Here is a 17,932-nt window from a genome sequence, read left to right as displayed (position 1 = left end):
CCCCTACAGTGAGGGAGTCTGGTGGCTCTGTTATGCTGTTGTGTGTGGCTTAAACTTAACATTAGTCGACAGTGTCTCTAGTCTCTAGAATATCAGAAAATAATTTTTGGGGGTAAATTGAACCATTGACTCAACTTGCCCCAACATCTCTGACATGTTTCACCCCACAACCTCCATTTTGACAAAACTGTTTCACACAGTGGCTCAGATCCACAATTTTAAGTTTATGACCTTGTTTTGTAGCTTACACTGACTTAAATTAACATGTAATAATGTCCAAAACTTATCTATTTTAATTAAGATACAAGACAATAACTTTAGTAACATGATGAATTCACTTGGCATGATTTTTTTTTATTTTGCTCTGGTTTGCTGACCACTCTCTCCATGTGCCCGAGTCCAAAATGGATTGAGTAATGTGAACTATGGGCTACTTTAATTTGTGGTCACGTGATTACTTTTGTTTATGTTACCTAGATAAAGTGGGTGGCTCATTTTACCCACTGGCTCTATTTACCCCGTTCTCCCTTAATATTTAGGGGGACCCTAGATTGCATTCTTTTTTCCTTTTTTTAATTCACTAGAAGGGCTCCCATACAGAACCTCCAACTCACAGGGCACTGCATTACAACCCCCACTCCACTCCTGCAAACCGATGAAGTCCCGTAAGGGTAGCACCATGTAAAACAGCGAAGCACTTTAATATAGCCGCAACGTGACTCCGTCATTAAGAGAATGGGCAGCGGTGAGTCATTTCTACCTCTTTTTGTTCGCGTATATTATTACAAAAAGAGATATAATTGGCCCTCTCTTTATTAGTGAACAAGCTGAATGGACTGAATGAAGAACTAGATTTGAACGTCCCGCCCTACCAGGCGACTCCTCCGAGCTCCACCGAGGCGGAGGCGCACAGAGCTCTCCCCTCCAGCAGTCAGCAGTGTGTCGGGAAGCTCCGCACACACTGTTCACGAAGGACGAACTACGACAGGAACACCTATCAAAAGCAACTTCTGTAAACCACGAAGCCTTTACTTACATTTGGAACCGACACAGAGCAGAAACGCAGTTTTCCCTGAGTCGAGTATTTTATCCCGCGTTTTCCCTTCTTTCCCACTGGAGATGTGTCGGTTGGAGAACTAGGAGCGGACAACGCTGCACCACGAAGCCGGGATGAGTGGCAGCTCCGCGGTGTCCGGCGCGGCGCCCTGCCGCTTCGCCCACTACTTTGTTATTTGTGGGATAGACACAGAAACTGGACTGGAACCGGACGAGTTGGCAGGTATGAGCTTTCTGTCTCTTTTATGGTATCTTGTTGGTTTTACGAATCTTTGCGTGATTTAAGAAAACACAACGCTCACCTAGCTTAACAACTTTTAGGAATATTTTTGACTAAAAATATCCCTTCTCTTACTACTTCTATTCAGTGGCAGACTTATTGTGATTTACACCACACATTGAGTACAGCAAGCTAAAGTGACAGCTTTAAATCCTTTTATTCAGTCTACAAGTGCCACAAACACAGCATGAATCTCCAAATAGCTCAAAAATGGCTTATGGTTTCCTTATAGCTGCTAGTGTAAATAAACATATGAAGCTAAATAACGGGATGAAGGGACACAGCAGCATTGTGTCAGCCTGTTTGTTGACATTTGTGGAGTCTCGGCAGCACCTCTGTCCAAAGAGATGGACTCATTTAAAGTAGACGAGCCTCTTGTGTGTGTGAACAGAGTGAAAAATCACCGGTATCATTTCTAAATGTTATTATCAGATTTAAGCTTCCTGTGCTGTGCTGTACTGCCCTGACCCCGTCAGTCTGAAACTACATTTCATAACTGCACTGTAGTTTTTACTCACTGTGTTTTCCAGTAAACGCAAGTTGACACCAATGCACACAAATACAGTCTAATGTAGAAAACTCAGCCATTTGAAAATCAATTTAAATTTATTTTGAGAGCAAATTAGACCGTCATGGGTGATATTGGTACACTTTGTGTGTTTCACATTGAACGGTAATTCATAATATCAGACATGCACCTGTATACTTCACACATGTTTACTTGTACATTGTGTTTAGTTCAAGTGTTGTTAATAAAAGTGAGCAAACAAAGAGTTCCTAATTTCTTTCTACCTGCTTGGACTCAGACTGGCTCACTTACTGTGTTCCTATCCAGTAACACTGTAGTCAGCACATTATCACAGAGTGGAGTCACTTTTTTGACGAGTATTACCTTCTGGATGTGGTTCTAGCAGCATGCTGTGTTACTGCTGAGTTATTGCATCACAGTTAGATTGGTAACATATGTCTCTGTAGCAGAGTCTCTGGACCAAAGTTCAGAATTGTAAAGTCTGTGTGTTTGAGGTGAGCTGTGATTGCACATTTTTGTCCTGTCAAAGCTCCTGACTGATATCACGTGGACTTTTATGCTGGATGTTTTTGTTATAAATCATCTTGACTATAAAATGTAAGAAAACAGTGAAAAATACTGTTTTATAATTTCCAACAGCTCAACATGATGTCTTTGTTGATTCGACCATCAGTCCAAAACCCAAAGATATTCAGCAGACCATCACAGTAGACAAAAAAAACCTTAAAATCCTCACATTTGAGAAGCTGGAACTAGCAAATAGTGACATGTTTTTTGTGTTTTTGAGTTGGTCACTTTGTGTGTGAGACTTTATGTTTAAGTGTCCTGATGGTTTAGTGGGAAAGGTATGTGTGTGTGTGTGTATTTGTTGCCCTCAGGCTACAGCAGGTCTCTGAGGCGACACTGATAAGCTTCCACCATACTGAGTCCATATGCCCCGCTGTCTGGTCTGCTAACACCACTCAGCCCAAATCTCCGAGCATCTGGTGTGCGTGTATGTGTAGTTTAACTATGGGACAAGTTAACAGTCAGGGTAACAGGGTTGAACTGACAGCTTTCTTCTGTGATTCAGGGTTCAGATAGTGCTGCTAGTGATTGAAATATCAAAACAATCCAAATAATGTTCAGTAACCATCAAACAAATGTTTGAGGGAGCTGGGGTTGATGATGTCATTACCGTTGTAACTGATGAGATCACATCTTCAAGGGGGCTGGGAGCTCGTCTCCCCACATATGATCAGCTGCTTGTATGGGTTTATATCACAAAGCCGCCACCTGTGAAGATTACAATTATTTTTCTTTTAGCATTTAGGCTATTTAACACAAACTCACTTGTTGTTCTTCGTCCTCCATCCTGAGTCTGTGAATGTTCTGTGAAGATGAAAAGAGATGATCCGAATCGTTGTTTTACGTCCTTTCATTGAATGAGGTTCAACTGGATTGATTTGATTATGGAAATACGTTTATTTGCTTTCTTGCAGAGAGTTAGATAAGATTGATACCACTCATGTCTTCCTTATTTAAATATAAGCCTACATCCAGCAGCTGGTTAGCTTAGCATAGCACAAAGACTGGAAACAAGGGGAAACAGCTAGCCCAGCTCTGTCAAATAGCAACAACATCTACCTTCCAGCACCTCTAAAACACACTAATTATCACATGTCTCCTTTGTTTAGTCTGTACAAAAACAGAACAACAATATGCTGTTTAACAGGGGGTTACATCATAAAATGGTGATCTGTCATTTTTTACACTTGGGTTGTTGTTCAGCCTAGAGAAGAATGTTCCAGCATTGATGCACATTGAAACACCTGCACCCATTGTTTTCTACATAAGCCCACACATCAACAGCGGCGTCAAGACGCCACTATCCTGTTTCCATTGCATGAAAGCAGCTCGTGTGACCGCTGTTTGGACGTCAACTGATGCAATGGAACGGTGCCGGTGTGTGTTACATGTGAGGCCAGTTGTCATCTTCAGCGACACGCGACAGAATAACAGTAAACGTCACACAGGCTGATCCGTATACTGAGAGATGAATGTGAGTTTGGATATCAACACTTCAGTTTTAGTCTAAAATCTGACTTGAAGTGATCATAAATTAAGCATTAGCAGAGCGTCACATCCCCCTCTGCTTCATTCACCCCCAAAGCCACCCATCCCCATCCCTCAGTTTACCTCCACCCTTCACTTCATTGGAGATCATTTACAATTCTGATCAGGCCTGTTGCTGTCCTCCCCCTTTGACGCACCATCATCCGGGCGACACTAATGCTGCCATGATTGATGTCAACATGTTGCCTTTGGCGCTCCATAAACCTCCTTTTTTTTTTTTTTTGTGAAGCACCAGGCTACATCTCAGCACCCCCCTCATGATCTTGTACCCTGAGTTGGAGGCAGCTGTAATTGCAGTGACCCACATTAGGCAGTGTTCCATGCCTTTGCTTATTTTAGGCTGTGATTCCCCTCCTCCCTTGTCTTTGTGTGGCAGTGGCCTTATTTCCCTTGGCCCATTGTTCTAGTCAGAGGGCCAGACTTCCTGTAGACCTGCCTCGGGCTCCATCATGGTTTACAGTATCTTCTCTGTGTGTGTGTGAGTCTACTGTACTCTCCATACGATCATATCTAACTCCTTATATCTCAAATCACACCCAGTTATAGATCCTTAGCTACTTGGTCCAGGCTGGAATGCTAATTAGCTGGTTTAATTCCAGTCCAGACACCCACCCCATACCATGCCAGTTAGTCTCAGCAGTATAAATACACCCTGGCTGGCATACAGAGCCTGAAATAGTTCCCGCATTCTAACACCAGATGCATTTTGGGTCGGCAGCATTGTGGAGTTGAAAGGTAAGAGGAGCGAAGAGCTAATTTGGGGAGGGGGGGGTTGTGTGTGTGGCGTGCCAGTTGTATGAGGTCAACGCTGCTACAGTGTGACATGTGTACAGCTTTGCCACCTTCTACGCCTGCTGGTCGTTCAGCCCAGCATGAAATGTAGCCGCTGGAATGGTCAACAGTTGCATAGCAGACGTTCAACCGGGCTTTATCATTATTACATTAATGAGCAGGATTGTTCAACAACAACCTGTGTTTTTCTTCTTGTCAATTTAGAGTACTTCTGCATCAGTTTTGCCTTTTTTTTTAATCTCTCTCTCTCTCGTAACACCCACAACTTTATGGAAGTACAATCCTGTATTGCTTTAAGATTATATAATACTGTAGATTTATCTACACAAACAGATAGTAGCTCTGAAAGACCTGCTGATAGCAGTGACTGTGATAGGGTGGGGTGAAACAAGAGCGTTCAGGCTTGTTTGCATGTATCATTACTGATGTACACGCATGAATACACACAGATGTGCTGTCACACGCACACACACAGACACACACAGTGGAAACTGCGGTGATGACGACCTGCAAGATGCTCAGTTTCTGTTCTCAGGTGTTCAATTCTCTTGGTAATTCATATCCTGCTTGAAAAGTCGAGACTTAAGAGAGCTTGCCGATCTTTTTCGGCTCCAGCAGCACCAGACCTCCTCCTCCTCCTCCTCCTCCTCTCCTTCCTCTCCTCTCCTTTCATGTCCCCTCCTGTGTCTCCATCCTTCACACTTTCCCCACTCCTCACACCTGAGTGTCACCCACTGCTCTCCCCTGCTTCTCTCACACTGCATCAGACAGGCTGTTGTATATGTAGAGCGCTAACACAGGTTAGTGAATGCATTAACACCACCTCGATTTACAACCACCTCTGTTTCCTAGCCAGGAGCCGTCAACCCCGTTTAGAGCGGTGAAGGTTTCCTCTCTGTCTACAAGTCTCAACATGACTATTTGAAGGTGAACGTCTCTCCTAACAGCTGTACTTCAGGCAACTCTTAGCAGATTATATCAAATACTACCTTTGCTTCACTTGTTGCTGTGTGAAGTGGGATTTAAAGGTTTGATTTAAACTCTAGCTGGAAGTTTGTATGATATGAACATGATCTTGGCTAAAAAAAATCCAGATTATATTCAATAGACTATATTTAGCTGGTTTTTTATATTATTTGTGTGAGTTCAGCTTGTGAATTCTGCTTTTTGTGGCAGCTACCTGAAGGCTTTAGGCTGTCTTTAGGTAGCTCAGGTACCTTGTGGGGCAGCTGGAGCTCAGGAAGTAGAGTGGGTCAATCCCCGACTCCTCCTGTCTGCATGTTGAAGTGTCCTTGTGCAAGATACTGAATCCCGATGGTTGTGACTTGGTCACACACAGCTAATGACTTCATCTACTATATCTGACAAACTGGCTTTCTGTCATACAGACATAGATTATATAAATGTTCCTTATAGCTTTATTCAGACATGAGGGGACATTTCTGGAAAGAGTCATTTGGTATCTGGTATCACTGCTGGAGAACAGTGGTGGGTTGGAGAGTGATATGATGAAAGAAAACTGTCATCAGCTCTCTCATGGGGCTGCATCACTGATGGATTTTTAAAGATATTTTGTTGTTGAAGCTTTAAAGGACAGGTTCATTATTTTTGAAGTGTGTCTTAAAACAACAGTCAGGTGAAGCTTGTATTCAGCTTCATCAGTCTGAGTTAGTCATATCAAGTGGATATCTGACACATTTACAGTCTTTTTAGCATCAGATTCCCTCTTTATGTTTCCTCAGACAGTGTTTCCCTGTTGAGCTGTGGTGGAAGTAAAGTAACAAAAAGAGAAATATTCTAAAATATTTTGCTGGATATTCACAATTTTATCTATGTAGCTGAATTGTTGGATTAGAGTTGATAATATGGAGGGAGTCCTTGTCTTCTGATTATTGTAGTTGTAAAAGTTAAACCCTTCTATCCTGCACCATGATGTGATTTTTTTAATAGAATCTCCTCAACAACTTTAAAATTGGCTCATTAACAGTATTTCTCAGTGTGACTACTTCATTTGATTTTCTTTGAGCATAATTGATAACTGAGTGATAACTTTATTACAGTAAGACAAACAGTATGATCGTGATTTACTTTATGCTGCTGCAGCCTTTAAGTATATCTGACAGCTTTTAGTTCAGATGTGTGACACGTAACAACATTACCCGTCATCACATTTATGTAACGAGGTAACTACACTTGACCTGTCTCACAGTCCGTCTGCTGTTGTTGTGAGATGAACACGATAAAACCTCAGAACACACCTGTATGAAGCTTAATGTAAACCGTTGCAGGATGTTTGATCTCCCCCTGGGAGGACTTACTGCTCCGCTGGGCCAGTCTAAGCCTGTTTCTGTCCATTTTAATATTCAGTTTCTTCAAAGAGCTCCCTCGCTGCCATTGTTGCTGGCGCGGCTTTGAATATGTCCACAGAGGTGTGTAGGACGGCGCCGAGGTGGGAGCGTCCTCAAGCTGCAGCAGGACACAAAGGGATTTGAACAGCTAAAGCTCCCCTCTGGCCCGGGCCATCTGTCCGCACACACACACACCAGCCTGGGAGTCAGTCAGCACAAAGGCTGCACGCTAACGCTGCGCACTGATGTATGCAAATGTTGACAGGGGCTAACATCACTGACACATGCCCCTGTTGACTTATGCCTGGTATGCCTGGGCAGCAGTCAGATTGTAATACATGGCAGTGTAATGTTAATAGCGCTATAAAAAGGATGAAGTTAATGATCTCCTGTTTACTCATTCTGCAATCATAGTGACAATATTGTGAACTCTTTCTTAGTTTCATCTTTCTTGAATTCAGTTTTATCCTGTTTGTTTTCACCACAAGATTCCAGCATCTTTCCCTTTTTACTCTTCCTTTCTTTCACGGCTCATCAGTTCCTTCCTCCTCTCATCCCCCTGCAGTGATTCTGTCCATCTCTCCGTGGTTTTGTCCCCCCCGCTTGTTGCCTCGTGCTCTGTTAGCCCAGCCGGGCTGCTGTTAAGCCTGTTAGAGTAATCCATTCGGACAGTTCCCCCAGGCTACACTGAATGCATCGCTGTAATGTAACACACGGCCAGGCCTCACCACTGTCTCCACACAAAAACACACACACACACACACACACGTTCATGCTCATAACCACGACTCCACTCTTCTGCCTCCTGCAATGTTTGACCAGCGGCTTCCTCTTGTCTTTTCTCTTACTGTTAGTTAGTTTTGTTAATGGGTTTTGATGTTTTAGCCTCACCGGACGAGTCGAAGATTTTGTGATTAAGAACACTGTTAATGCTTTATATTAACTTCATGTCTCCACATTTCAAAGAAAAAAACAAATGCATTGAAATATTAATCTGCAACAGTAAACATCTGCCTTTCTCTTTTTTTTTTAATATGATTATAAATGGAATATCTTTGTGTTTTGGAGTGTTGCTCATACAAATAGCTTTTATACTTGTTCCAAATGGGGCAAAAAGCCTGCCATGTCTTTTTAGTCTTGATGTGTTGAAGCAGGGATAATGGTGCAGACTTTCAGACAGTCTCTTTTTTAAAGGCAGCCATGGTGTTGCACTTGATTGTTCACACAAAGTGATGGAAGTAGTTGTGTGAAGTTACTTGCTTACCTATAACACTGGTGTGATTGTGACATTGTCTGTTTCGGAAAGTTACAAAATTGCTGGACAAAGATCCCCTTCGATTCAGAGTTGTGAGGGGAAGGAGTTTCTGAGGCTGTAAGTCCGTCCTTATTTGACTATAATTGCCAGTTAAATAATGTTGGGGTGTACTTTTAGCTGTGGGTGTGACCAGTAGTGAACACAAGCATTTGCTGCAGAAACAATGGAGGAAAGCGGTAATAAAAAGTAAGAACAGCAAAGCTAAATGTGCAGCTGTGAAGATGGGCAGGCAGCAGCAACTTGCCCAACTGAGAACTAACAAAAGACTTTAGTTGCTTGGAGTGCATGTTGTAGGTTGATGTTGAAGGTCCTGACAGAGCCCTGAACCTGCCCGTTGTCCGCCTGACAAGATGCTGAGTCTCAAGGTGCAGTCTCATCCTAGATCCATACAGTATAAGAGAGGCCGCCATGTGCTGCTAGTCAAAGGTCAAGGGTTGGGGGTGGGGGGTAGGGGGGGTGAGAACGGGGAGCAGTGACGGCTGATGATGATGGATCATCCTGGGATTCAGCGGGACCCACCGACCTCGGAGGGACGCTGCTAGCCGTTGCCGACTGGTCACGTCCCACTGATAACGCTTCTCCGTCTCCCAACGGCAAAGTGAGCAGTGGATGCCGGGAGGCGTGAGCTGCCATTTCACAGCCCCTCCCTCGGAGTGACCCCTGACCCTGAGCTCCATATGTTCTCTCTCTGTGGGAGAGTGAGGGGACAAAAGAACCAGGGGGAGCTTTGGGGGGGGTTTTGTTTTGGATTCTTAGAGGGGCCCACTGGACATGACCATGGAAACTCAATTTCACTGTTCTTTGGCTTGTTTTTTTTTTCTCACTTCTATTACAAAGAGATTCAGGGTCTTCTTCATTGTGCTGCTGAAGGCCGGGAGTTTGAAACTAGTTTATATGACGCGTCATCTGACCACGTCTAAAGGCAAAAGAGTTTATAGCTGCTCTGAACAGCCACACTTGAAGGCTTGATTTAGCACGTCTATGTTACAGTAGTCAACTAAGTTCTGTTTTTAACGACAGATAAGAAACTGCAAGTATGTTTGTCAGTATCTGCAGACTGTACACAAGATTTGTATATCACTTTACACAAACAACACAACGCAGTCAAGAAATAGAAACAGCAGGGTCGATGCTAACCAGGGATTGGACTAGCCGTTTGCCTTCTTTATCCGATAAAAGGTGGATATTCTTTGGTCCACTTCGGTGATTTTCTGGCTAAGAGAGAGACAGCTAGCACACCCAGGCAGAGAGATAAGTGGCAGCATGCCAGTATCACACTGTATTTGGTGTAATAATCCCAATAGTCTCTTTAAAAGTTGTGTAAGTTAATCACACCGCAGCAGTCACTCTATCTAAAGTCCAAGACAGCAGGAATCAGTAGTAATGAATTTCTTCCCAGACTGCCACTGATGACTAAAATCTTTCATCCAGTTAAAAGACACAGTTAAAAACAACAACGAACGTCTTAAAAGTCATAAAAATGTGGCTTAAAACTTAAAAAGTCAATATACGGCGGCGTTTCTGTCCGGCGATCACAACGCCAACACGTGCACTGTACGTAGCAGGGCCTGTTGGTTCCTTGTGGTGCTATCTCAGAATGTCACATCATGTCCTGCAGACACTTGAAGGTTTATATGAAAATGTCACTGACGTTTTCCTTCTGGCTTGTATTGTTCAGTGTTTCTCAGCTAAAACGGTGTAATAAGCTCAGAAATGTGTTTCCCTTTTAACTGTAAGGCAACATATAACACCGGGAAAACATTTTAAAGGCATCATTGTGTGTCTCTGTGCACATGCAGCATGCCAGAAAGCTTCTGCTGTGTGAAAATAAGCAGCTACAGAAGTCTTCCTCAGCACAGGGACAAACTAGAGAAGACACTCTATTATGTTCCCTTTTAAAAAGCTGGGACACACCGGACTCATTTACTGCGTCCTTGCTCTCGCGGATTGTTGGGCAATTTCACATCGTTCAGCTCCGCGCTCGCCTCAGCCAACATCTCATACACGTCTCATACATCACTCGCAGTGCGCACGGTAACCTTGGCAATGTATTGAAAGGCAGCCGTACATGAAACATAATGGTCGTCCTTCATCAGGAGTTCTTTGTACCGAGGTCGGCTACCTGTGGAGTCTCGGGGCCCGTCTCTGTAGTTTCCTCCTCTCAGCTGAACAAAAGAGGCAGCAGACCACAGGATGCTCTTTACCTCTGCGGCGTGGACACACGTCTCTGAGGGTCAGTGAGAGGATGTCAGTATGACAGAAGTGATTGTTTGCCACAGTTAAGAAACGTACTCTCAACCGCTGCAGTATGCTGCTCAAACAGGTCTCCAAAGTAGCAGCCTACATATGTGAAGCAAGGAAAAGGAAAAATGAGAAAGACGTATGTGCGTACATGTTTCAGCTGGTATTAAAAAGCATAAAGCAAAGGTCTGATACTCAGCCATACTTAACATAAAGGCTGAATTTACCAGATATGTGTTTTATTCACTGGCCTGATTGGTGCATTTTGCTGTATTCTCAGTAAATATGAGGATATTTTTTGATGTTTTGAAAGCAGGGTTAGCAGTCGATCCTTCCCTCAGTACAAAGATCGACTGATGTTTCAGTTGCTTTGTTTACTCTGAGGAATCAATAGTAGATAGTGTGTGTGTGTTACGGTACATGCTGTGCTCTGTGTGTGTGTTTTTATATGTGAGCGTCTGAACCCAGACCAAGCCGACACTGAACAACAAGGTCTCTTACAGAGAGAGAGAGAGAGAAAAAAATTCTAACAAACGTTTCATAAAAGACAAACTTAAAGCATTCTGATGCTCTCAGAAGCATGTGAGAGGCTGTGAGTGAACAAAAAGCCCAGCAAATTCTAACCCAAAACGGAAACGGCTGATGATTAATGAGCCTGCATTCATTTTCATTGATTGCTGAAATGTAATGCCCACAAATATAATACCTCTGAGTCTCCAGGGACACACAGGCAGCATCAGCACAAACAAACCTCCTCATTGTAACAGCGTGGAGTGCCCTGTTATGTCAGGCACGCTGTAAATCTCCTTACATAACTCTGATAGGCTGCGTAGCGGTAACTAAGGCAACTTATGAGAGATTACAGGGGCCCCCGCTGCCTACTAACAGTCCATCACCTCACTGAGACACGCTGGACACACACACACACACACACACAAACACTGCATTAGGATTCATAAACACAGGCTGAAATGTATTTATTTATTATATAATTGCTCTTCAGGCTAATAATAAGCAGTAGTGTGTCAGAGATTGCTGTGGTCATTTTTCACAATGGTGCAGCTGTGTGTGGGAGATCTGAACTCTCATGCATATATGCTTTATATAAGCATTCACAGGCTCAGTTATGGAAAATTGATTTAGCAGCTAAATCTGCATGATTATGAAGCCCAAACTTTCTGATCACACTCACTGTACGCTGCAAAAACTGTACACAAGCACATGCTGTCCATGTTTTGCATCTGTTTTCAACTATATCTGTCTCTATCCCTGACCTGTGACCTGTTGTGACTGTTGTCTCTCAGATGCAAAGGCATATGTCTCATAATGTTACTGAAACCTCTTCAGTAGGAGGGAGGAGATCAGGTTGATGTTGCAAAGTATCTGAAACTTACTGATGTAAGAAGCTTTTTTTTTCCCTCTGATTTTGTGTTTCGTGTCAATCAAGAAACGTTATCCTGTCTTTTGACTTCATGCTCATGTAATCACTTTGACAGGAGATGTCAGCAGTTTTGATTCAGTTATATAAGTTATCTCTCTGGTCACAGCAGCACAGCACTTCTGCTGTCTACAACCAGAAACAAGCAGACAGAGCTGCTCAGACACCACAGAACACCACTAACCAGCAAACAAAACCAGCAGGAGAAATACAATCGTGCTGAGATTTCTAGGTGTGTGTTTGCTTTTGCTGGCAGGTTGAATCGACTTTGATCTCTCACTGATTGAGTTCCAACTCATTCTCTGACCTCTGCCCCTGTGTGATAAGGCTGTAAACAAAGCACGGCCAATATCAGATAAGCTACTTAATGTCATAAACTCTTTGATTTGATTTGTTCTGAATCAGAGAATGGAATGAATGATCTCCTTTTTGCTGTTGTCTTGGTCTCTGACGTCTCATCTCCTTCTTTCATCCTCTCTCTCTCTCCTGCTTCATGTTCACCCCCCCCCCCTCCGGCACTACATACCATTAAGTTCTACAGCCTGTATGACAGCACAAGACAGTGAATATAGTGAATTAAACCAGTGGTGTGTGTAATGAAGCCACCTAGTCGTGACCTCTCTCCGCTACAGCAGAGGAAGGAGCGACCCTGCAGGCTGTCTGTAGAAGCCTGCTGGTGATTCCCTCACACACACACACACACACACACACACACACACACACACACACACACACACACAGAGCAGTGATGAGAGACGCTGTGTAATGATGTGAGAGTAACTGATGTGAAGGGGAGATAGTCTAGGTGTGTTCGTCTGTGAAAGATTGGAAATTGTCTGTTTGTTTGGTCTAACAGAGTCAGAAATCAGCCTGAAATTTTGAGAAATCAAAAACAAAAAACATAATAATTTATCAAATCAATATTTATTTTTTTTTGATCGACTAATTGAGTAATCAACTACATCCGACTCTAGTCTGGACCAAAGGGAAAAAAAAGATCTCTCAGTTCTGGTCCTCTTCATGTTCACACTGACTCATTATAAATAAAGCAAGAGCTGTAAACATGATGTCATATGGACTGACAGTGTTGGTGATGTCATCCTGTATCATCATAGCATCATATATGGACCTACTGTACGTGTCAGATTGACTGACAGCAGGTCATGCAGCACTTTACTCAACATAATGTGTCTTAGTTATTAGTTGAGAATGCAGCTGAACCTGAAGTTGACCCACATCAACCAGTAGTAGAGCACCTAATGGACCAGAAAATGTTATAGATGGTGTTTGTTGACACCAGAGAGTCTATAGGCGAGCCTGCCGCCAGTATCCTGAAACAGCAAAGATGATGGCAGTTTTACATATATCTGAATACAATCCACATCCAATTATCCCAGTGACACATTGCATCAGATTGAAATGACTGAACAATGAGTTCAGGATGAAGTCAATTAGCATTATTAGCGGGAGCCCAGGACAGTGAAGGATTGGCCCGGCATGATTGTGTCACAGCACACAGCCACTCAGTTTAAATCCTGCAGAATGTGTTTGACAAATAGCTGAAATTTCCTCCAACACACCATCATCACTAATTAGATAACTCTGTTTTTGTGAGTGTGATCGAGCTTCGGTCACATTCGCTCTCCCTGCCCAGATGAATCTCTCTCTCTCTTACTCCAAAAACATCATCAGGTTATGTAATTGGGCCATCGGTGGGCTTGTCAAAGCAGATTAGAGCGACTCTGCGGCTATTTCTGAAGCGGTGGCTTGGATTGTTTATCCCAGCGGAGTGAGGGGTCAAACGTGACAGGACAGCAGAAATCAGGAGTCTGAGAGGAGCAGAGACTGATGGGAAGAGTGGATGCTGTAATGTAAGTGATGGAGGAAGGAAGCCATCAGTTATGACGGACTTGAAAATTGTAGAATCCGACAGAAAAACCTGATGTGTTTGGTGCAGAGCCAACTACTGAGCAGCTGTTTAGGCCTTAAAGCTGCACTAATCAATATGTTCATATAAACAATGGATCAAATAACTATGTGTTATGTGATGGGTGTTGCTCACAGTGATGAACCCATAAAAAACCATCACTCTTTTACTGTAGCCCATTGTTTTGGTTTTAAGGTCTGCAAGCAACAGCAGCAGCAGCACCTGTACGCTACCTGGCAACAGCAAACAGACACAGTTAGCAGTTAGCTAACTGTGTCTACTAGCGGCTAGCGAAAGAGTCCGATATTTTTCTCAGGAGTTGGTGGAGACTAAAACATAGCTAAAAGGAGAGTGAATATTAGACTTACATTCATCAGAAGGACAGGAACACTGCTATAAATTAAAATTAATATTGCTATATGTCTGCTAGAGGTGTAAATAGGCAACTGTTAGCCAGTATGTTGGCTATATAACGTTATAAGGTGATAATCAGTTTTGCTTCCAAGTGGCCAAAACAAAAAAACAATCCTCCTTAAACATCTCTTCTGTTATTGTGGTTTAAGCAGCAGTTGATGACTGCAAAATACTGCACACTGATTGTTGATCACATAGTCCTATATTTAACTCTTTAAATCTTCAAATTCAATCAAATGAAAGGTGCACTCCAGTGATTTAGCATTGAACTCATAAAGTCTAGGGTCTTTACGATAGACAGAGAAAAAAGTGGCAGTATCGCTTATAGTAGATATTTTATTTCTTCTTCTTCTTCTCATTATTATTATTATTATTATTATTATTATTATTATTATTATTATTATTATTATTATTATTATTATTATTATTATTATATCCTCTCTAGGGTTAGGAATAAGTATTTATAGTTTGATTTAACTGAAACTGAAACAAAATTAAACTATTTAGCCCTTATTTAGGTGTTGTGTTTAATTTTGTGCTTTGACATTTTATAATAGTAGTCACTTGTCTAATTTTGGATTGAAACTGTTCCAGTGCTCACAGCTGTTGTTATCTGGACTTTGATCTGCTGTATGTAAAGCAGAAAGATCACTGATGGATGAGATTCAAACAGACTGAATATTTGCATGAAGTGCACCAGCGAGTCGCCTCCCTATGTTCCAATGTAGCTCTGTGGTTACTGTCAAGGCAGCACAAAGATACATACATACATATATATATATATATATATATACTGTACATACTTACATACATACATACTGTACATACATATGGACATACTGTACATACATACACACTAAACACACACACACTGTGGTTGTTGATGAGCTTGTAAGATCTGTATCAGCTCTAATATTTTGGGCATGAAAGGAACATAGCGAGGTTTTTGCATATGTTTCATATATAATTTGCATTACCGCCAACTATTTTCTCAGATCACACCATAGTTTTTTAGATACACGAGAGTATTTTTCCTACCCTTTCAGTATGTTATGAAAATGAAGTGTCACTTATGTTTATCAAAGCCGCACAACTACACATGTGCACGCTAACTTATTGTGAAGAAAAGACAAAGATGGCGGCTCACTCTGAGGTCTTGGGTGTTGGTGCTTCACACTAGACTTGCATGATCATCTGTTTTTTCAGATTGTCCAGTGTCGTTGCTGATACCTGATAAATGGTATCAGCACACTGGCAAAGCTCATCTAGCAGTCTGCTTCTCACTATGCATGTTTATACAAGCACACAGTGGACAAGACGCAGTGAGAACAATGGAGCCTGATCACATCAGAGCCTGCAGATGAGTTCAGAGCTGATGGTCTCCTCAATCCTCAGCAGTCAATATGATCACCACCAACACATAAAACCTAATGGTCAGCAGTAATGTGAAGCACACACACACTTTGTACTAAAAGGGCATGTTGAAACCTCAGTGCGCTCCATTATTCTAATGATTCCAACTTTTGCCTCTAATCTCTCCAGAACTTGATATCATCTTCAACTTTTACTCTCTTGTGAGTTTCTGAAAGAAAAGGACATCCTCTCCTCCCAGTGTCCTCTTTGTTCTTTCATCCGTCCAGTCACATCATGTCTCCTGCTTGAAGGCTGCAGTATGGGATGTATGGCTGAAGTAGCTTATGCAACTGTCCTCAATGTCCTGCTCATCCTTAGGGTCATTTCAACAAACATGTCTCTATGTTTTACTCTTCCTCTGTCTGTGTTCATCTCTGCTCCGAGCCTCTGCCATTTCTCTTCCAAGCAGCCTCCTTCAACCTCAGGCCCCATCGCTGTCCTCTGGGTTTTGTAGGAGCCAGAGGGGAGTACCTATTATACAACATCACTAGTATGCTCTGCTGTGTGTCAGCCACCCCCCCCCCCCCCCCCCCCCCATCTGCCCCTCCCTCACTCAGGTGGCAAGCTGTGAGGCCTGCTCAGAGGCAATGCAATTAACATGGGCCTGGGTTCAAATGGGATGACGTAACCTCCATTAACAAGAGCCCTTCAGCCTTTTTCTGTTTGCTACAGGATGCACAGGGGTTTCCATGGAGACAAGAACGCATTTAAGCAAGACAAATTATTTATCTGAAGGGGGTTGATGAGCTAAAGAGAGCACCCAACAACTCTGCACCCCCCTCCACTGACTTCCTCTCATCCTTTTTCTCCTTCTGATTATAAGCTGTAATTTATGTTGCCTGTCAGCTGGCCAGGCTTGAAAGGATTTAGCTTCATTGTGTTTCCCCACCCTCTCTCCTAACACACACACACACACACACACACACACACACACTTAAAATGATCTGCACATGTGAATCATACAAGTATAACATCATGTTTCTTACATTTTCTCATTGTTCAGTGGACAGTTTGACAACCTCCTGAGAGCAGATACTGCAACACTGATGAACTTTGAAAGATGTATTACAGGGATTACCAATTCAACCATCAATTATTTAATGAATTTGTTGTTTGGTCCATAACATGTCAGAAAATGGTAAAAAAAAATTTTTATCAATGATATCCAAAGTCCAGTGAGACATCTCCATATGTCTTGTTTTGTCCACAACCCAGTTTACTGTCATAGAAGAGTAAAGAAACTAGAAAATATTCACATTTGAGAAGCAGGAACCAGGGAATTTTTCTCTTAAAAAATGACTCAAAACGATGAATTGATTATCAAAAGAGTTGGTGATTAATTTAACAGTTGGCATCTAATCATTGCAGCTGTAGTTTAGTTTAGAGGTGTCAGTAAGACCAACATTAGACTAACATTACTCTGCAGGTGATTGGATAATCCTTTAACAAGACAGGATGCTTTTTCACACTATTCACTGTTGGCGTCCTTTCAACTAATCTGAGTTGATTAGATGATTGACAGAAAGGTCATCAGTATTTAATGAATGTATTCATTGTTTAAAAATAAGGCTGGCTTTATTGTCAGCAAATCTGATAAAAAAAAATTTCAAACCAACAATGTGTTAGTCCGTCTATCAATACTACCTGACTTTACTATTCTATCTGTGTCCATTGGTTCCTACTGAAGATCTTTAGAAACAGCTCACAAATATATAAATATATATCAAATATTTTTAAAGGCTCAATAATTCCCTAAATCAGTGTAGTTGTTTAGTTTTTAGCAAACATTATTCAAACAGGAGAAAAGCACATTCGTTAGAGACTATTTTTGGATAGCGGATGAATCCACATTTTCTGCTCTAGTGAGTATTTCGAGCAGCAGGACGGTGTGTGTGTGGGACTGAGTCAAAATAAACCACACAGTGTGTGTGTGTCTTCATGGTAATGCTGGAACCAAGTCATCCAGTGCAACAGTGTGGCTCACTGATGTGTTTTTAATAGTTTTTGAACAACAAGCTCTACGGCACAGAGGAATAAGATATAAAAGGCTTTGATAGACACGCA

The 17,932-nt window shown here is 42.2% G+C and overlaps 1 protein-coding gene across 3 annotated transcripts in view; it reads left to right on the top strand.

The window, feature by feature from the left end:
• Nucleotides 1–519: 519 nt before the first annotated feature.
• dennd5b (DENN/MADD domain containing 5B) overlaps nucleotides 520–17,932 on the top strand; it is a 78,192-nt gene continuing 60,779 nt past the window's right edge. For 2 of the 3 annotated variants that reach the window (XM_042403126.1, XM_042403127.1), the window contains exon 1: nucleotides 520–1,279. In XM_042403126.1, coding sequence (XP_042259060.1) covers nucleotides 1,171–1,279 — 109 coding nt within the window. In that variant the 5' untranslated portion in view covers nucleotides 520–1,170. The remainder of the gene's footprint in view (nucleotides 1,280–17,932) is intronic. The other variant, XM_042403125.1, reaches the window with a different exon arrangement.

Source organism: Thunnus maccoyii, chromosome 23 (assembly GCF_910596095.1).
Source record: "Thunnus maccoyii chromosome 23, fThuMac1.1, whole genome shotgun sequence".
Lineage (NCBI taxonomy): Eukaryota > Metazoa > Chordata > Actinopteri > Scombriformes > Scombridae > Thunnus > Thunnus maccoyii.
The sequence above is the reverse complement of the archived record's forward strand: the minus strand, read 5'-3'. Positions and strand labels throughout refer to the sequence as shown.